The following is a 22,227-nucleotide window of genomic DNA, read 5'->3' on the forward strand; positions in this document are numbered from 1 at the left end:
TCACGAAAATGCGTCACATCCGCAGCCGCACGACCTACAGGCGCAAAAAGAAGCGTTGGTTTGGATCGCGCTTTACCGCTCATTCACACTGGAAGCAGATCCGCGTTCGCGAAGCGGTTGCGAACGCGGTTGTATAAACATCCAGTACAATTGCACGCGCACTCGATGACATCAAGTGCGCGTGCACTTGCACTGGATTTTTATACAACCGCGTTCGCAACCACTTTGCGAACGCGGATCCGCTTCCAGTGTGAATGAGCGGTTCGAGTCTATGCTGTCTAGATTGTCCCTAGGCGGGCAGTAGAAGTCTGAACTTTTTCGTCGCAAGATTTATCGTTCGTTGAAGCTATTGAAGATGACAAAGGGACGTTTCACAACTTTAGGAAGTAGTTATTGGAGGCTAAAATCTTCGCTTCGGGGTCGAGGCGAGGGTTGAACTCGGTGATATCGTGGAGCCGTGAGCGTGGCTTTAGAGCTCATCTTTGGTCATTGTTAACGAGGCTACCGGGGTAACCCAGAGGCGGTGCGTGATGCTTGAGAAATGCGGGGGCGAGAAAAACGTGGGGAAGGGAAATAAAAAAAAGTAAAACCGACACACACACAAAAAAAAAAAGAGGGTGTCGAAAATGTTCGGGAGAAAGGGGGGGAGGGTAATGGTAGTAGCGGAGGAGAGGGAGACGCGCACCAGTGCGTGAGTGAAAAGAAAAAGAAGTAGCTCCCCGAGATATCTTTTATCGGGCAGGTCGCTCGTGGAAGCCTTCTATGGCTGCACCATCAGCTGGCTGGTTGCCGGTCCGGCCGCCATCTTCAAATACTTCCTGTAAATAAATGAAAGGCCCTCTTGGCCACTTCGAACATATTAAATGGTTAACGTACGCATCAAAACCCACAGAAAGAAAACACTGAGGTTTTGCAATAGGGCCAAGAAAACCCCAAATATTTTTTATTTTATTCAGTAACACGTAGATTAGCTATTTTAATAAGTTGTACCACACGACTATCAAGCCCGTCGTGAAAGTTAGCTACGTCGGATTGACTCCAGTGTGCTGTACGAAGAACTGAAGTTTTGGGGTGTATTATATACGACAAAGGGTGTAAGGATACACCCTTTTTGTTTTTTGGAGGGAAAATGTTTTCATCATCGACAGAAAAAAAAAAAAAAAGTGTGCGTTGCGCGCTTTCGCACTGTGCCGTGAATGGCCGCGTATTCCCCTGTGTCCACACTCTTAATAACTTCTTGCGTCCCAAAGTTTTGAACGAGCCTCTTCGGAGGAGAGGCGGGTTTTATAGTTTGGAGACGCCTTTAGAATAAATCTGAGTGCAGCTCGAGTGACTTTCGGCGGTTTTTTTCTTTTAATTTATGAGGCGAAGGTAATTAAGATCTCAACGTGTGGCCACACTGAGGATGTCTGAGTGCCGTGGCTGACATCGCGGCTGCTTTTTAATTTCTACCGTATTTCTTGCAAAACGTTACGAATGATGAAGTCATTTTTGAATGAATAAAGGTGGCTTTAACTTGATTTTTAATTTTAAAATAAAATAAGAAAGTAAAAAAGGATACTATAACACTTTTTTTTAATAATAAGGATGTCAATACTACGATATAATGTAATTAGAGATCTGTGTTTTGGGATAAATTCGAAAACATCCGAAAAACACTTGCCGGTGAATTTTCCGTCAATACGGATTTATTTGAAAAACTCCGAATGTCGAGATCACAGCGACAAAATAAACAGCAAAAAATACTAAATTTACCACTAAACTTTATAAGAGCACAAGGTCAGTGATCCTGATAGGATTTAATTTCAGTTTCCTTTGAAATTTATAACTACTGACAAAAAGGGGTTTGCTTTTTAGTCGTGATGTAGAATACCCGAGGCTGTGGTAAAAGCTGGGAAACTTGGTTCGAAGAAAAGAGACAGAAAAAAAAAAAGTCTCAAACTCAGCTACTGCGTTTATTTTCTCAAAGCCTTATATATCCACAACCTAGTGACCGACCACCGACGTCACAAAGTCCACTTTTGTTATACAGTCCTACCCACACTGATCTTCACCTCAACCGTAAATGGTGACCTCAATCCCAAAATGAAGACTTGGCACCTTGAACAAAACAACCACAACAAACCAAACACACCGACCCACTTCCTTTCCATCCGGAGTCTGAAAAGGCTTTATCTAAACGAGAACTGATGACTTCCAACTGAACCCCTGCCCGCAAAATGACTGATTGCACGTTCACTTACATAAAAAAGAAGTTGACAAAAATATTACATTTTAAGGAAGTTCTTGGAACTACTACCGAGTTGCATTTTCCCGTCTTTTTTCTTGGACCAAGTTTCCCAACTTTTACCGCAGTCTTGGGTATTCTACATCATGATCAACTTCCACCAGCTCGCCTACACGTACACTCACTGTTTTTTTTTCATTGCTTTTTAGAACGTCGAGGTTCCTTCCTTGCAACGGGTTATGGTACCTGGACCTTATTTATTTCGTTTTTGAATTTTTAAATTTTACGCAGTAAACTAAACTCCGAATTAAAAAAAAAGCAAGAAAAAAAAACAAAAAAACTTGGGAATCTACGAAAATAAACTCCGATAAACCCAGAATCTGGCTTTGATGTGAGTCTTTCCCCATTGCGCTTTTTCAATATTTTTATCAAGAAACCTTTCGATTGAGATAACGGCAAGTACCGAAACTTCGAGATTCGGTACCCACAGTTACCGCTACGTGTGGGTATACACACTGCAGACCGAGTGTTCGGAGATACGTAATTTACTTTCGAGATTAGAAAAAACACGCTTCTGTTTCCTCCCGCGCACCCTATACCTATAGCACTCTAAAAAAAAAAAGGGGTGTATTCTGACGGGCGGCGGCGAAAAGCTCACCGGAGATAAGCTCACCGGAGCAAAGCTCACCGCAAAACCGGCAGATGCGGAGAAAAGCTCACCGGCCTTTGAGCGGATGCAGAGAAAAGCTCACCGATCTTTTTAACTTAGCAGATTATGCGTCAAACATGGCAATTTAACAGAATTCGGATTCGTCACTTCATTAAAAACATGTCATTTTTTTTGTAATATTCTTGAAGTTCATTGGGCATGTTTACTAATTTCTCAGAAATCAGCAATCGCCCATTCTGTATATTAATGACGCCGCAAGTATAAAATCAGAGCATCGTACACTGATAAAAAAGACAACAATATATTGACAGCTGACAGTGCGCTGTCGGTGGCTCTGTCAGATATTTCAGGCACCGCGTTATTGCGCATTCACTTGCCATTTCAACTTCGATAACGTGGAAGAGGAGGAAGGCTTTCAATTATCACCTTGATAATTATTTGCGCTTAACATTTAACAAAAACTCTAACGAGAAGCGTGTCTTTGAAAAATTAAACCTGTCTACAACCTCCTTTAAAAAACAAACAAAAAGAACCAGAGCCTTTCTTGAAAGGTGTCACTGCTTGAAACAATTAAGTAATTTAAACTACTTGCTAACCTTAGGTGAATATATGTCTTGAGAAAGGGACGGTTAGCATTTAAAAAAAAAAAAAAGATAAGCTAGAAACTAACTGCCGAACAAATAAATGGCAGAGATCCAAGCCACGTGCTTCAAGAGGAAGAACAAGGTTGATTGTCTCTCCGAAGAGCCTCCCATGACGAACGCCACACCAATGGGGCGAAATTTCGGTGAAATGATTTAATATTCTAACTGGCGGAACGGATCGCCTGTAACCCGTACATCGGCTTCGACGCAAGGAACACGTTGCTTACGGCTTGTCCAGTGAACATAGATATGTCACGTCCCTTCCGAGCATCGGCTTGTTTTCTTAATAGGGTTGACATCGACGTCCAATATGATGTGCTCCTTCTGATGTGTGAAAGTGGGACCCTAGACAGTGGCGTAGGCAGGGGGGGGGGGGGGGGGTTCCCATAATGATAACCCTCCCCCCCCCCCGGGGGAGGTTTATCATTTTTGTTACGTCCGACGTAACACTATACACTACCATAAAAATAAAAAAAATTTCCTATGGACAGATGTCGAGTTGAAGAGATTTTTCAACGTATGTCAGGAGTGTGTTACCAGAATGTTTTATTAAGTAGAAACAGGAAAGGGAAGGAAAAACGTCCTTCTTAATTTGCCTTTGTCCTCTGATTCTAGAAAAAAAAAAAAAAAACGAATCCTAGGCTAAAAGAAAAAGAAGTGCAAAGCAACTTACGAAAGTTTTTAGAACTCTTACAATTATGTCAACAGAAAAACATTTGCAGAAAATGTATTTTCCCTTTCAATATCTAAAACAAATGTGAGCTATTATTCTTCGAAACGTTCTTCCAAATTAAAAAAAAAAAGATGCCCCCAATTTTTTTAAATAAAATAATTAAAAAATAATATTTCTTTTTTTGTTATAAAATAATATGAAGAAATAATGATCATAGCACAGACTGAGGCTTTAGCTAGGATTGAAAATTTGGTTACCCAATTACACAAAGGTCAAGCAGGTGTCGTTGTACAACTAAAAGAAATTACTGACGAACAAAACGTACAACTAATTAATTATCTGCCCTAATAACACGTTTGAGGACTATCGAAACAGATCTTGCAATTTGTAAATGCAAAGTAAACTCGGCGACTGAAATCGAGACGAAGGTCGAATGCCTTTTTTTAGGAGATATCACTTATGAAACGGCGCACCGACGATGCCGAGAGTCGTTCCCGACGATCGGACTTACTTTTTTGGGGCTTCAGGACACTGCTAGGGAATTGTGGGCGGAATCCGAAAAACTAGTTCTCGACGTATGCACTGATAAACTAGGCAAACAGATTACCCCTGACACGATTGAAAGGGCCCATCAAAACGGCGGGTTTCATCCCAATAAAAACCGGCCCATTATCGTATTTTTTTAACACAAAGAAACTGTGCTGAGATCATGCTCCAAGCTAAAAGACACCACCGTGTCGGTTAGCGAAGACTGCCCAATGAATGTACAATTTTCCAGAAAAATGCTTTTACAGTTCGGCCGAGCCCAGGGAGGCCTCTACAAACTCCGTGTCGACAAATTACATTTGGGGAATAAACTATTTCTTGTCAATTACGAGACTAACCGAATCTGTGAGAGCAGCTCGAACTAACTAATCGAACACTGCGTGAACAAATCTGCCACATTGGAGTTAAAAAATTTTTCGATTAAGAACCATTTCGTTCGCAATCTTTTTTAAAAAAATAGTTAAATTTTGTTTACAAACATAAGAAGTATAGTTCGCAACCGCGATGACTTGTCCTCCGTCATTGACGCGGCGTCGGGTGACGTTGTTATTCTTACAGAAACTTGGCTTTCGAGTTAATACGCGACAATGAAATTTTTTATTGTGTTCAGAGTTATTGGTCTTATTGCTATGACCGACCGAAGTGATAGGCGTGGGGGTGGAGTCCAAATCGCAGTGATAGTAAATCTTGCATGTTACCGAGTAAGAATTAACACCCAACTTGAACTGGTTTGCGTGCGTTTAATCTCTGCCCATAGAAATCTTATTTTCTGCGCCTGTTATCGTCCGCCTAATGCGCCCGCAACTTTTTGTTCTACCCTACGTGACGCGTTATGCACCATTAAGTCTAGGTTTCCTTTTGCACATTTATTTTTACTTGGCGATTTCAATTTGCCTCTAATCGACTAGTCGGGAGCATTCCCAACTACCACTTGTAATTCTGCAATTTACTCTGAATTCCTCAATCTTTGCTTGGATTTTTTTGTTAACACAACTTGTTGCTGAACCTACTCGAGTCCCTGTGTCTTCGGCCACTGTGCTAGACCTCATTTTGTCCTCCGACTCTAACCTTGCCGCTTCCTAATCCTACTTCCCGGGTATTAGCTATCACTCCATTCTATATTTCTCGTTACTTACACCCATGTCTGATGCAAGTAAATCAACAAAACTCTTCTTTGACTATCGTAAATCAAATTTTGATGCTATAAATACCGAATTAGCTGGCTTCCATGACGTCTTACTTCGTAATTTCTCTGAACGTTCGGTTGAAAGAAATAGGTCCATATTTAAAAATAAGTAAGTACTTCTATTAACTTATTTGTTCTATATAGGTTCATTAAAACGAATTCCTCGTCTCCATGCTTTAATGTAACACTTAAGCGCCTTAAAAACAAAAATAAACGTTTGTTCCGTTCTGCAAAGCTATCTTGTAGTGACGCACGTTGGGAAATCTATCACGCAGCTGAGGACGCTTATATACTTGCCATCAAGGACGCTAAACTAACATTTTTAGTGTGACCTTACCCTTCAGGTTACATTACAGTCCTAAACAGTTTTGGCGCGTTCTGAATGTAAACAAAAAGAGCGATATCTCGCTCACTAGTAATGGTGTTGTTATTCCGAACGACCAGTGTGCCTTTATTTTGAATGACATTTTTGTAGTGATGATTGCTGCCACCCTGTGTACCCTAATTATAAGTTTTTGCCTATGGATTCACTTGTAATCGACCATAACGAAATTGGAGTTGACAATGTCACCTCCACATTTCTTAAGAATACTAAAAATTATATCGCAATTTACCTTTACGAGAATTTCGAGCAATCCCTTGCATTTGGTCTCCTGCCTAAGTGTGGAAACTAGGGAAGGTGATTCCACTCCATAAACATGGCGATAAACAGAGTCCTCTTAGCTATCGCCCCATTTCCCTAACTGCAGACATTGTAAACTTTTAGAACACATAATATTCACTCATTAGGTTAACTAGTAAGACTCTAATTCCTTCGTTTCCCCATCCCAACAGGGCTTTCGTAAATCCCTTTCCTGTGAGACTCAAGTACTGACCTTTACTAATGATGTGCTTTCCATACTTTACCGTGAATTCCAGACTTGCTGGTATTTTTGTTTTAGATTTCTGCGAAGTTTTTGACAAAGTTCCTCAAAAACGCTTGCTATTTAAACTCAGTCAACTAAATCTTGACTCTGACTTGCTGTCTTGAATTAAATGTTATTTTAACTAACCATTCTCAGCTCGTTCGTGCTAACAACGTAAATTCTTATATGAAACGTGTCACTTCTGGAGTACCGCCAGGGTCTCTGTTGGGTCCCCTGTTGTTTTTATTTACGTAAATAACTTACCACTGTGTGTATCATGCTCTATTAGCCTTTTCTTTGATGATTGTGTAATTTAATGAGAAGTCACTAATATTATTGACATCACCCTTCTTCAAAACAACTTACAAGCTGTGTCTGTTTGGTGTGATTTGTGGCAAGTGTCCCTTAATACTAACAAATGTAAAGCGATGAAAATCTCCCCGTCGAATTACTACAACTTCTATTTACTCAATTTTTGAACATCCTCCTAAAACTGTACCATGTTACAAGTACCTTGGGGTGCACATCACTTCTAACATGTCATGGAAAACTCATACTGACCACATTATCACCAGTGCTAACTCCATGCTTGATTACCTAAAGAGAAACTTTAGGTTAGCCCCAGTGTCCCTAAAACTACTCATGTATAAAACGTTAGTCCGTCCCAAACTAGACTATGCCACAGCAATCTGGGATCTGGGTCTCTCGACTCTCGTGGCTGATCTTGAAACCCTAAAGAATTGCGGTGCTCGTTTTATATTTACTCACTCTCATCGCACATCTAGTGTGTCAACTATGAAAACTAATAAACACTTCCTGCTCTTTCATTACGCTGAAAAATAACTCGTTTGTGTTTTTTTTTTTATAAAATTTATAACTCAAACCTTTCACTAGAATACAAACTAGTGTTAAATCCTATTTCCATCTCGCTGATCGTAGATCATCAATTTAAAGTCGGAATTTCTCATTGCATTTCCTCAGCCTATTACAACTTTCTTATTCCCAGAACATCTTCAAATGGAACCGCCTTCCTGCGCATTTGGTAAAAATACCGTCCTTTGACTTCTTTAAAAGTGCGGTGACTGTTTACTTATGTTAATATTTTTTCTCTGTTTGTTTGCCCTGTTCTATAATTTCTTAACTTGTTTACACATTTTACATTTTTAGTGCGTGGCTTCTAGTGTTTGCATATTGTTTGTATTCCAAGCTTGTCTTGTACCACTCCCCTCTGTAATGCCTCAAAGCTTTGAGGGTATTAAAATAAATAAATAAATATATGTAAATAATATTTCTTCTTAATTTTTTAAAAATCATTTAAACAAAAAAAAACATGAGTAGTTGGTTTTCTTATAATATTTTTAGAAAATAACCTAGAAAAAGTAAAGTCATTACTAATATTTATTATTTTTTTAAAAATAAGTCTACAAAAATTATTATTTTTTTCGGAAGCTTTTTGACACTAATCAAAACAAAGTGCCTTTATAAATAAATTAAGTCGGATCCTGCAAAATCAATAAAAAAAAAACCAATAAAAAAGAAAAAAACAAGAAAAACGTTGAGACTTGTTTTTGTAAGGTTGGTGACTCGCGGCATTTGAATTTCAACTTCCGCTGTCTCGGCCATTTTAATGGCGGCTTGGAAATTCCAAACCGCCATTAAAAATGCTGAGATAGCGGAATTTAAAATTCAGATGCCGCGAGCAAAAATTCGGCAACGCCAGCGCTCTAACATTCCCGCTGGAAGCGCGGAAGAGCATTTTAAGCGCTCCGTGTTCCTTCTTTTAATAGATTACCTAATCACACAGTTAGATGGGAGATTTAAAAAGCACCGGCGTACGTTTAAATTATTTTCGTCGCTTCTTCCTGCAAAGATCTTGGAAAGCGGGGCAGGTCCCGGCGCTGAAGAGTTTTTGGAGCTCTATTCAGGCGTGGTTTCAATTCCTGAACTCCAATGCGAGCTGCTCACGCTTGCTCTAATTTTACAGCGTCGAGATTTTTTTTTTCTTTTTAACTTTTTCTGACATTATAGCTAACCTCTTGTTCTGTCTGGCTGGCACGTGTTGGTAATGAAGTGGTACTTCAAAAAGCTGAGGGGGTTGTGTGCTGTGAGGAAGCTTTTAAAATTGCTGGGCCGCAACTACAACGACAGTAGAACAGTGAGCCACCGCGCCCGCATTCCTGTAAATGAAGCCTGCTCCGTTTTGAAAAATGACAATGCAGCTTTACCCGTTTTATCTCAACAGCGTCCGCCCCCCCCCCCCCCCCTTGAAATAAAATCCTGGCTATGACACTGCTCCCAGATACTGAAGTAAGTCGCAATCCCCGGCTACACCAGCAAACGTGCTTGGCAAGGCAGCCCACGATCCGTAACAATATCCATTACATTTGGCAGGATGAACCGATACTCGGGTAACATTGCAGAAATCTTTGGTAACGCTCGGCAACGTCATCAGTGAAGGCATGAATCCTTACCTCTACAATCTGTAGAAAAAATCCCCGGATATCCTGACTCGTTAGCCTACTAAGGCACAAAAAAAAAAAAGTTCCACATAAAGGGCCTTTGTGCCTTGTCTAACAGAAGCTTTTATATGTATTTTGGCAGAAAGGATGTAGGCCGCGCAGACACGCTTGTACGGCTTGGGAACGAGCGGGGGTTTATATGTTTAGCTACCGCGTTCCACTCTTAAAGGCGAAGCTTAAGAGCCCTCCCGCGCTTTTTTTTTTTTTTACAGCAGAGCTGTTAAGGGCTAGGTTCCCCAGGATCATGTCCGGTATGTCGACATAAACCTACCTGGGCAGCTACCGCCATCTATAAGCGACGGCGGCAAGTACAAAACCAGTCTGCTTGCCGCCGTCGCTCGTAGATGGCGGCAACCTTTCCAGCTATCGTAGAAGAATGGATAGTTGGGCGGCGCGTTGGTGGGAATTCATCGTAGGAAACAGCGCGAAAAACAGACGACGACAAAGAAGAAGCACACGTAACGAGCGCAGCCAACACCACCTAGACAGAAGGCCTCCGCAAGGTTTCCTCTTCTTCTATGAAACGTCATCACAGTCGTATCGCGCTCGGTCGGCTATTGGACCCGAGCCCGACCTTCGACGCGCTGATTGGCCACGAGCCGCAGCCGAACACTGACGCAGCACTCGTGCCCAATCTCTCGCCTCGATTGATCTGACTATGATGACGCGTGTGGAGGCCTTCTGTCTAGGTGGTGTTGGCGCAGCGCTCGTCACGTGTGTTTCTTCGTCCTCGTCTGTTTTGCGCGCTGTTTCCTACGCTCTTATCAGTTTCGATTTGGACTCAGGATGGGTCGGCCGCGCGCCTTTTCGGGGTAAGCATACTGGGGAGCGGCGACGTACGCAGCAGTGCGAATGGGGCCGCAACCGCCGCAAAGCCGCTGTCGCCTCGACTTCCACTGCGTCGAGCGCTTCAGATTCCTTTGCCAAAGAAGAGCACATCGCTCGCCTGGAAAGCCGCCGCTGAGAGCAGAACCAGCGATGTAAAGGGCGCCGGCGGGCCAACGCCACGGACGACTATCGTGCCACGGAGGCCAAGCGCAAGCGCGAGGCCCGGCGACGACTGCACTCCACGCTGGCTGAACAGTTTTTGGGCGCGACGACGAGGATCCGGAGGGAGTTCGTGGATTACCCGTTTGGTGTTACGTGCGCCGCGTGCGCTTCATGGAACTCTGGTTCGCCGGAGACGTATCCACGATCGGCGGCGTGCAGGACGCGAAGAAGCGGGAAACGGGCGCGTACACGTTGCGGCAGTGTACCGAGTACAGCTCCGCTGGTCTTCCTTCTTCATGAGAGTGGAAACGCTGGACGTTTTTCTCGTGAGCGCCGCTATTTCGGTACACAGTGAGGAGCTTGCGCAAATGGACATGGTTACTATTTCGAAACGCGACTTCCTCGGGTTTAGACACTGTGCAAAGTCGCACTGACACTGCGCATTTACAATACAAAAAAACAAAAACAAAACACTGTTTGCCGCAGACAAGATCAAAGATATCATCTGTAGCCTCAAGCATGTTTCAAGCACCTTCGCTTCATGCGTACGTAAATGTCGAACATTTCTGCAGATAGTATAACCAGCGCTCGTCCTGTTTGCCTCTCCGTCTTCGCCTTTATTGTGCGCTTTCACTACTTTCAACATGTATAACCAACTCGCCTGCATCGCCACATTAGTATAACCAATATTTGATAGAGCGTCGTGCAAGGAACGCCTCAGGAAATGTCTGCGGGCAGTCTTCTTTGTGATGTATGCGGAAAGCAAGTCGTCTGCTTCTTGCGCAGGAGTGGCGGTGACGTCACAAAGACGCCGAGCTCTGATTGGCTGCGATTGGAAGGATGGGGCGTAGGCCTCAAACTGTCCTTCAATCAAAACCAATCAGAGCTCGTCGTCGTTTTGACGTCACCACAACCCCAGCAAAAGGAGCAGACGTGAACATCTTGGGAAGAAACAGCGGCAAAGAAACTTGAAAAAGAGTAAAGGAACAAACACGACAGGACGGCGCTGAACTAAAGGGGAGGAAGAAAACAAGTACCACACGAAAGAGGGAAGGAAGAAAACAAGTTCTTAATCACTAAAAATTGAAACACACGCACGAGACACGCGCCAACCAAGCAGTATATTATGTCACGATTGGCCGAATGAGTGGCTGCGTAATGCCCGTCATAGTCGATCGCGGGTACCCGAACTCTTTATCAGATAACGCCACCGACGGCACTGCCCTCGCTGCTCGGCTCATGGCCAACGGTTGGGCTTACTTTCTATCGCCGTAATTTATGGTTCTAAAATGGAGCGTGTTGAAGGCAATGTCGACTCGCTTAGAGAAATGCAGTTTATTAGGAAAGCGGAGGGATCAATTCTACACATTGTCGTTGGCACATGGTGACTGTTTTGCTACTTGGCACTACGAAGGGGCATAGGACACACGCGCGTAAAATAGGCCGAGGATACCCCCCCCCCCCCCCCCCCTCCCAAAACGAGCAAAATAAAATAATAAAAATATATACCGTATTAACTCGAGTAATAAACGCGCTCTTTATGAAAAAGACCCTGGCGTGTACTTTCCCGCAGAACACATAGTACAGCCAATCATCGCGTTCTGCGTAAGAAAAGGTAGCGAATCATTACATGTCTAGAACACGATTGTCCGTAAAAGTGTGTTCCGCATAAATAGGGAGTTTTAGGGAACCGTTTTTGCACATCCGATATGGCACGGTGGGCCCCCCGGTACGAAATGCGCATGCGCTATCACAAAAGGCTCGCGCATGCGCAGTGTATACCGGAAAGCCCATCGTACAGTATTGGGCGTGCTACAAACGGTTCGCTAAAACTCTCTAATAGCGTTTTCCCGTGAGGACGTAATCTCCGTGTCGTTAAACTGCTGGCAACATTCTGTCGAGCGCGGTAATTGGCTGTCCACGCGCTCTGCGGCTAAGCGTGTCACCAGACTTTGTTCATATCCAATGCGTTCATTACTCGAGGATATGCGGTGTATACGAAGCTACAAATATACCAGCAAATATGCATGTAGACGCGATGCGCATACAGCTATATGAACATAACATTTACATATGATGTAGACGCAGTACATACAAAAATTTAATGACCTCCCCATATTGTTTTTTTAACAAAAAAAAATTGGGTTATGGAAATCTTTATACAGCGTGTAGTTGGTCAGCCATTTAAAGTTGCGACGAGTCACTCGCAGTACATGAGCAACTTAGCGAGTGCAGTACAACTGCTAGCCTGGGGTCTTTAACGTGCACCGCGCAGTAGTGACACACGACCGCACGCCGGTACGATGCTCATCCAGATCGAAACGGGCAGGGGTGGAACTCGAAACCAGAATTCCTGGGTTCTGCAGCGCGAGCTTTCGCTCCACGCGCGTCGGGCTGGGTGTGCGCTTTAGCCCACTCGGCCACCGATCACACCCCCCCCCCCCCCCCTTTTTTTTTTAACGCGAGCAACTTTATAGTTTTTTTCTGAAGCTCTGAGATTGGACATAACGCAATCAACTATTCCGATATAAAAAAAAAGGTGCAGCGTCATGGCGCTTCACTTTTGGCGTTGCTTGATTGCGTCCGTCGCGTCGCAATCTTTGGTTGCAATCGGACTTAATGCGAAACAAAATATAGACTGAAGGTGCACTACGGAAATGGTTGAGTGCCCCAGGACATTATACGTTCGACGTGGCATCGCCGCAGTTGGAACGTTGAGGAACGCTACAAATATACAAATTCAGGAAATGCGATTTCGTGCATCCCAAACTGCCGCGTTATTGGGTAGTTCTGGCGGGTCGGTGTTTCCGTGCGACAATATGGGTAACGGCGGCTCGCACGGAGCGGTATGGCCTTCTGTATTCCTGATGGTTTCGGAATATACGTTAAAAGCCACTAAAGTCCTTCCTTTTTTTTTTTTTTTTGAGTATCTTTTTGTTGTGATTTCGTGGAAGCGTTATCCCGTTTGCTTCCAGGGGAGCCTCACAAATCGGCTTCCTAACGTATCGCGCAACGATAAACCACACAACTAGTGCCCGTAGGCGGCGAATTTATTATATAAAAGTATATAAAAACATGCTCACACAATTAAAGAAAATTATTATTATTATTTATTTTTTTTTTTTGCGGAAGAAATAAGTTTTTAGCATTTTTGGCCAACGTAGTTTTTAGAACGACAGAAAAAGAAAGGTGAAACAGAAAAGGAAATCATAATGACCTTGGTTATATCTCCTTTATTTTGCCAAAACGAACGTCACATTGGCCCACAGATTCATTTGACAGTTTCTCGCAAACAAGACCTTTTCTATATGCAAAATAGGTATTTTTTCGTCATTTTTAAATCACGTGAACTCATCCAGCTATGCTTCTTACCAAACGAAATGCATCATATAATGAGACCCCTCGGCCAAATCGTATCTGGATTTGTTAGGTCGCGCTCTTTGCGTATTACACATGAAGAAAGCCTGTGGACAGTCTGAGGTTCCCTATTTGAATGACGGTCACACCGATCGTACAAAATCTCTCTGGACACGCATTCACAGCATTACCATAACCAGGCGCGTGCTTCGAAGCTAAAGTAGTTGAAGCCTGGGCGAGTTGGTATGACATACTCAAAAGGTTAAAACAGCGCAAAAAAGGACGGACAGGGTAAAATCTGTCCCTGCCCTTCTTTACCCTGTCCGTCGTTTTTTGCGCTGTTTTAACCTTTTAAGCGTGCTTCGAACGTTCTCTAGGCGTGCTTGTAGATAATTTATTCATCGTGTCAACAGCCAACACCACGTCTTCTGTACGAGCAGCTTGACCGAGGTTTTAGAAAACCGACACTCGGTTTGTCCAGGGTGCCATCGCTCATCGAAATCATCCGGTAATCGTTTGTTTGTTTTTGTGGCCGATTTCAATTACGTTAAACACCAGCCAAGACAACGGGGGAAAAAAGCCTACGTACACCTTTCAAATGTGCCACGTTTCCTTTCTGTTTGTGGCAGAAATAAAGCTACTTTACGGTGGCGTGTGGGAAAAGCAAGATCCCAACGAAGTGCCTGTCGCTAAAGCCGGGGTTACATTGTTCGTGCGTTGTACACGGTGTTAGAGCCATCGTACGAGGAAGAAACTTGCCGCAGAAAGCGTCTGCAGAACGGGTTTGCTAAGCCAGCTAAGCTAAGCCAAAACACAAACTTGGGGCCTTTGTTCGCGGAGCGTGCTGATTGGACTGCCTCGACGGTGGCGTCCCGCGGGACGAGATGTTAATCATCCAAACTTTCTCGCTGCGCAAGTTCTAGCGAGATTGTTAAACGCGAGGTCGTTACGGGCTTCGTCGGAGCACGCGGCGAGCAACACCTTGGGGCCAGACGATTGAACGGCTGCACTGATTACGTCGCACCCGCGTGTCCCTACATCCCTACGCCGCGTTAGAGTCAATGCTGCCTAGATTGTCCCTAGGCGGACTGTGAAAACTCCGAAAATTTTCGTCGCAATATCGGCGTTTCTGGAAGTTACTGGTGACGACAAAGGGACGTTTCGCAACTTTGGGAAGCAGTTATTTGAGGGTAAAATTTCCGCTTCGGAATCGAGGCAAAGATTAAACTCCGTGATATTGTGGAGCCGTGCGCAGTGTATACGTGGCTGTAGAGCCGAAATTCCGCCACTGTCAACAACGCTACCGGAGACACCCAGAAGGGGTGTGTTTAATGGCGTCGGTAACTTTTGAGAGATGAGGGTGTGATGGGGAATGGCGAGAAAAAAAAAACGGGAGAAGAGAAATATAAAGGTGTACGACCAACACACACACACACACAATTAGAAGTCAGGAAGTGCATAAAAATGTTTGGGAGAAAGGGGAGGGGGTAGGGATGGAGGGTTGAAGGGGGATATCACTTCCACCAAATTTCTTATTATACCTTTCTCAAATCTCTGGACACTATATTAACAGGAGGCTATGGTCTGGAGATGAAGCGGCCGCCTTCCCCTTTACCCTTTCATGTTCCTTTTTACTTCGACGCCACAAAGGGGGGGAGGGGGGGCGGAGTAGATTTCTTCCCGCCGTCATCCTGTTTCGACCCCCCCCCCCCCCCCCTGCTTAAATGCTTAAAGGAGTTTTAACTCAGCGACGTCGAGGTACAGAACAGTGTACACTTTTCGAACAGTAGTTTATAGAGGTTCAGGAATGAAAACGGTACTCGTTCCATAAACTCACGAGCGGCCATGAACTCGAATTTTCTAGAATTCCGTGACCGGGCGCTGCTTTCTCGACCCTGCGCGGCAATAGTACAAAGTGGAAGGGTCGAACCATCGAGTTATTACAATAAACACTAGAGGTTCAGCTGGCGCTAGTGTGCTGTTGTATTTTGAAGCAGACAGCAACCAGCCTAAATATGACTTCCGGTAATGTATTCCTATGGGAAAACGCAAATCGGTTTTCTCTTGGCGCTCGAATATAAGAGCAAATACTGCTTAGTGTTGTGACAGATTAAAAAGTTTGGAACGTTTTACAAACGGATGTACAAAAATAGGTGTCAGTTAGAGAGTTTGTCTTTGGAATTCATGGCGTTGAACACTGCGCTAAAATAGCCCAATACACGTGTATAATACGTGTTGACGTTGCAGACTGCTATTATAGGGCACGTATTTACAGATATAGTCAATGCTATCAAGCACAAAGAGTAAATCAGCTTGACAAAGCACCGAAAGGATATCAATATATGCCAAATCAAACAATCAAAACAGACAACAAAAACGAAGCATGGAGTTATGGAACGAAGAACACGTACTGCATTAGTAACAAACTGTGCATTAGTAACAAACTGTGTTTCCGTCATCTTAATGCTATTACAGCTTGAATAAACCCCACGCACATTTTAATTGTTCTTTTAGACCGCAGCTCTTAAGCGCCCGTTTGCGCGTTGAGCGGAGTCGGTGTCGCCGTCGGCGTCGGCGTAACCTCGCGTCGTACTATGGGATGTGTGACATCACACGTGACGTCACGAGGGTTACTTTCGTGAGGATGAATCCCGTGACGGTTACCCCATTGAGGGTTACCCTCACGAGGGTAACCACGGGGGTGAGGTTAATTCTCAGTTAGGTGAGGTTAACCCTCACGGGGGTAACCCTCACGGGGTTTATTCTCACGAAGGTAACCCTCATGGGGCTAACTCTCAGGTGGTTACCCTTACGAGAGTAACCCTTACGAGGGTTATCCTCATGAGGATAACCCTCAGAGGGGTTACCCTCGTAGTGGTAACCCCTGTGAGGGTTACTCCCGTGAGGGTAACGTAACCCCCCGTGAGGGTTACCCTCACACTCAGGGGGGTAAAAGCAACCGTCAGGGGGTAACCCTCGCGGGGGTTACCGTCGTGAGGGCTACCCTCGTAAGGGTAACCCTCGTTAGAGTAGCCTTCGTGAGGGTCACGAGGGTAACGTCAAAACGTTACCTTTGTGACGCCATGTGACGTCATTATGGCAAACACGTGACGTGTGACGTCACAGGGCGTATGACGTCACACGTGACATCACGGGATGTCCACGCATCTAACATTGGCAATATTGCCGCTAAAGTTAGCGGGGAAGGAGGAGGCGCATGCCCTTCCCTCCGTACCCTCCCCTCCTCCTCCTTAAGAGCTGTGCTCCAATTATGCGTTATACAGAAAATTGTAAACGTCTTTCATGTGTGTTGCTTGAATTGATAGCTCGTATTGATATATCACGCTGTACAACATAGACCTGGGCCTTAATTTTGGCTAACTTAAACATCGCTCAGTAATTAGAACAAAAAAAAGAAAGATGTTTGCAATCCCCTGTAATGCCCAATTAGAGCACAGCTGTTGAGGAGGAGGAGGGAACTGTACTGGAGGGAGAAGGTGGAAAGTCCCCCACTACTAACATGGGTGTGGATCGACGTGTGCTTAACGGAAGTTGCAGAAAATACACATCCTTGGTGAGAGCATCGCGTGTAAATTTGGCGGTAATTAAGCGGGGCAATTCTTTCCCCTAATTTTAGCGGGGAAATTTTTACCGCTAGTGACGTCACTCGTGCCGTAACTGGTGGCCCTTGTGACGATGACGATGACGTTATCGTGATGACGTCACCAGTGAGGTCACGCGGCTCATAATGCGCCGCGCAATTACGCCGATGGCGATGGCGACGGCGACGCCGCTCAAGCCGGAAACGGGCGCCTAAGAGCTGCGTTCTAAAAGCCATTAACTAAATTAATTATACTTTTACAATGTGAATAAAGCTACACGTACCCTTTACGAGTAAAGAAACTACACTGATTTCTATTATTCCCTAGTGAAGACAAAAATATTAGTTACGTTTTCCCATTGAAATATACAGGAAGACTGCAAAAGTAGACTGTTTGCTGTCTTCTTCAATTCGTAACCGGATGTCCCGTAGACACTAGCGCCAGCTGAGGCTCTAGCGTTTATTGTAATAACTCTATGGGAGGAACGGAGCAGATAAAGTGAAGGTTGGATGGATGGATGGATGAATACGGCTGAAGCCTTTAAATCGGGCGGCGGCTGGCGCCACCTAGCCAAGGCTTCTGATTCAAATGAGCTACCCGATTAAATTCATTATCAGTGAAGGAGGGCGAAATAACTTTATGTCGTTCCTAGGCAGATATATTCATGTGCCATTCTCCACAACATATCATTCTTTCTTCGACTTATGCTACCAATCCGAAAACCTGTGCTTGGTGATCTCCGTTTACGCCGCGTCTATTTTCCGTAGTTGCCTATAAAGCGCAAAACTTTCACTAAAAATGTATCGCCCTGAACAACTGCAGGGTGAAGTCTTTTACAGAATAAGTGTTCAGCCGTCGTTTTTTTGTCCTTCCCACATGCCCCACACACCGTGTCTATGTCTTGATATTTCGCTGTGCACTCCCTAGTTCGTAACGCCTCTGTCTTGGCTTCAGAAAACCAAGGAGCTTCCCTTAGATTTGTCATTGACTTTCCTTAGCAACACCCATCGTTAAGTCTCCAAAGTCTACTTAGTCTATACTCCTGCTTCCCGTACTTCCCTCTCCGCCGCTGCTTTAACTCTCTTCGTAACTGTCATTTCCAGATCTGCGCCATTTTCGCCCACCTGTTTTGACCTGAGTTTTCGTGTCCGCTTTCTCCACTTTGTGTCGACGCCCTTTATGTTCACATAGCCAAAAAAAATCTCCGTGCCTATCGTTCTTCCTCCATGCCCCTTAGCCTCTTTTCAAATTCTAACTTACTACTAGCTTCCCGGCCCTCAAATGATGTCCATCCCATATTGACCCTTTGATTCAGTGTTTTACCATGCGCTCCCAACGCCATTCTAGCCACACCGTGTTGCTTTACTTCTGACCTTGGTTGGATACCAAATTTCATACAAAGAACTGCATTGTCAAAATTTAAACTCCGCACCATAACTCCCTTCCAATATTTCATCACCACCTCATCTCTGTTATAATTCCACAAAGCTATATTATTTATCACAGCTGCATTTCTCTTGCCTTTACCAATTGCATATTTTTATGCTCAGTAAGATAATCCACACTATCATGAATCCACACTCCTATGTACTCATATAATCTGCCCCCTAAACCAGACATTCTTGGATTTTAAGTTTTTTTCTTGTTGCCAACATTGAAAATCATGACACTGCTGCCTCATTGTTACTAAATTCTAAGCCTAGCCTTCGTCCATCGGTACCACATATATTCATTATTTCCTGTAGATCCGCATTGCTGTTCTCAGCAATTAGCACCATATGACCCGCGCATACACGAGCTGGTAATGCCTGTTTAATCTTTTGGCCTCCCCTGGGGTATTGCAGGTCAAAACTACGACCACTATTCTCCAGATTTTACTCTAGCCCTTATAAGTACAACACGAGCAGTAAGGGTGATGAAGGACATCCTTCTCTTAAACCTCGCTACATCTCAATTGGTTCCGTTGCATTTTTCTCACATGTTACTTTTACCTCGTTATCTCTGTAAACATTTTTAACAAATTCCAGCGTTCTCTTCTCTTCGCTGCCTTTTGTGTGATGTTTTATCTGTGTAACCGCGGCTTTTAAGAGCAGTAGGGTGTGCCTGCCTATTGACACGTACTGCTCTATCACACTCAATTGCTTAGTGGCCGGTTGTTAGCTTTTCTTCTAGCATATGCTCTCTAGGATTGCAAGCGCAACACCAAACGTCAAAATTTGCGAATCGGCTACAATTATAGGGATGGTCCACTGCTCCCAAGAGGATGAGCGAGAAGATACTATTCTACAGGCTGTGTTCCAAATCCTACCCAAATAGATCCGAGTTAGTCCGGCGGGTCGTGTCACGTGACAACACAGGTTGAAAAGCGCTGGACGAGGGTAGGTTTTGGAACACCAAGGTACAAAACCCTTACCCTGGAGTAAGATCGAGTAAATTTTGGAACACGGTCATAGTCTTAGGATGAAGATGCTGCCTGATTGAAAGCGTGCGCTGCTTTCTTCTCGCAGGCGATCATCTTCCACGTCATGGAACACCCGCAGTTCCCGGAGTTCGAGCAGTGCGTCACCTTCGCCTCGTTCCCGTCTTCCTGGCACGAGCGACTCTACAACCTCTTCTGTCTCCTGGCCCTGTACGGGCTGCCCCTGGCCGCCATCATCGTCTGCTATTCGCGCATCTTCTGGGAGATACACCGCCAGTCCAGGGACCCTCAAGGTATACTCGTCGATTCCAACTACAGCGCCCCGGAACGCCGTCTCCGCCCACACATTCAAACTGCTTACGAAGTGTCAACAAATGACGTCACAGAAACCGAAGTGTCATGCTGGTGGATGTCGCGATCCTGGTGGCTGGGGCTAGAAGCTTCCGACGAAAAAGTACGAGCGAACGCGAGTGTCGCTGTCGTCCTGAAGTCCCGACTTCTGGATGTCGAAGCTTCCGTGGACTGTAAAGCTGGAGGGCAACCTTCGGCGGTACAGGCGTTTGCCACGTACACAACAGCTGTTGGGACGCCGCCAGGATCGCGGCCGGCGACAGCGTGACACTTCTATTACGTCATCAGGCGGAAATCGAGTGACCACTATTTCGGACGCTGTAGACACACTATTCGCAGACGCGCTCCAGGCAGCATACCCCAACGGCGTGCATTTCCTTAAAACCAACTACAAAACGTTCCAAAGCCCAATTTAGTTTTAAACAAAGCCGCTATAAATAAGCCAATTAACGAAATGCGAGGAAACTTTCAACAAGTGTGTTTTTAGGTGAGGCATTAATCGTACTCGAACTTCGTGATTGTAGTTTGCAGGAAACAAATTAAAAAAAGGAAAACGTTGTAGTACATTGCGGGGGGAAGACAGGAACAAAGTGGTTCACGCTGACACTCCATGAGGGCACCATAACACTCTCGTATCTGCTGTATCTGCTTTGGGATATTCGTAGAAAGTTTCGAGGTATTTCTTTCGCGTCGTGGCATCTGTGAGTATAGAAGCAACACCACCTAGAAGACTAGGCCTTTCCCCTCCCCAAACGTCATCCCTTCCACAGAGCCTACCTTGCGTTAGCACGCGGCGATACCAAGACGGACGCGTCTGCCGCTTGGTGCGGGATCCACTAATGATGACGTCATATGCAGGCCTTGGGTCTCTACGTGGTATTGGTAGAAGCCTGAACCAGGAGGTTTGTTTCCGTTCTGCTGTCTCCTCGAGCCCCCCGCCTAAACAACCGCTCGAACCTTTTCTTTTTTTGCGGTAAACGTTTTCTGCTACTATCTACTCTATGCGCATTGGAATAACACCATCGTTTTGGCCTGTTTCTTTTTTTTTGTTCCCACAAAAACCTACCCGACGCTTATACAATTTGGGTTTGATAAATGCACCACGTGAAAACATCTTCGTGAGAAGTTTTATTGAGCTCTCTTTGTTCATTTAATATATTTATTACAGCCGCTCTGTCACTCGTGTTTGTTCGCAGCTTCTTGCCTGTTTGAGTCTTGCGTTTTGTTAATTCTGTGTGCGGGAGTCGCTCTCATGAACAGTAATCATTCATTCTATACATCTTTATTCACAAAACAAAAACTCACAGTTTTTTTTTGTGTGGTCTTGATTAGATGACGCCGCAAGCTAATAGCCTGCAAAACGATAATAAAAAGGTGGAGGCTCTCCCACCCTGCTTTTCTTAAAATGTCGGAAACCGCACGCGGCCGCCAACGGCCAGGCGGCGCCAGCGGGGTGAGAGCCCACGGTTATACCCTGTCTCGTTGTAACTTGTCAAGAGTGAACGCTACGCCCAACATCGCGTTTCGACGGCGAATTTGATATGCGCTGCGTATACGAGCGCACCGAACACATCTTGGAGCGTGACGCACCGGAAAGCCTTCCTCGTACACTGTTAGCAAGTCCCGTGTATTTGGCGAATATTTGGGGTGAAAAACACGCTATTTACACAAATTACCATAAATTTACACGATGAGTAACGGATAATTCGTTCAGAAATCATGCGAGGTTGTAAAAAACGTGTTTTGGTTCGGTCATACACGCATAACCGTGTAGCCGGCCTCGATAACACGCATCGCCCCCGGCGACGACCGCGGCATTGCCGGCTATCGAAGCACCGGAATGCTTGGGGACACACTTAGAAAGGACCGTCGAGACAAAGGCCGCGGAAAGAAACATGTCTTGGAGACAGATTTGCACCAAAAGCAACTGCGCCATGTCGCAGGACGTTGGCGAAACCCGCGCTTACCGTGCTCGCCGCCATCCTCTGGTCGATGGCAATGCGGCTTCCCTCATGTCGCCCATGTTTGTATTTAGTTTAGGGGTCCTGATAACAGTTTTTTAGACACCACAAATAAAGTCATGGGTCTAATTATTCGTTCCAAACAGCTAAAATGGATATAAAAAGCGTGTCCTCGAT

At 44.8% G+C, this 22,227-nt stretch overlaps 1 protein-coding gene across 1 annotated transcript in view; it reads left to right on the forward strand.

Annotated features, from left to right (window-relative positions):
* Window positions 1-22,227, forward strand: part of LOC8031792 (gonadotropin-releasing hormone II receptor) — a 141,450-nt gene that overhangs the window by 71,387 nt on the left and 47,836 nt on the right. The window contains exon 2 of the mRNA XM_040218927.2: window positions 19,827-20,031. Within this exon, the coding sequence (XP_040074861.2) occupies window positions 19,827-20,031 (205 nt within the window). The remainder of the gene's footprint in view (window positions 1-19,826; window positions 20,032-22,227) is intronic.

This window comes from Ixodes scapularis, unplaced genomic scaffold (genome assembly GCF_016920785.2).
Source record: "Ixodes scapularis isolate PalLabHiFi unplaced genomic scaffold, ASM1692078v2 PGA_scaffold11__112_contigs__length_91849675, whole genome shotgun sequence".
Lineage (NCBI taxonomy): Eukaryota > Metazoa > Arthropoda > Arachnida > Ixodida > Ixodidae > Ixodes > Ixodes scapularis.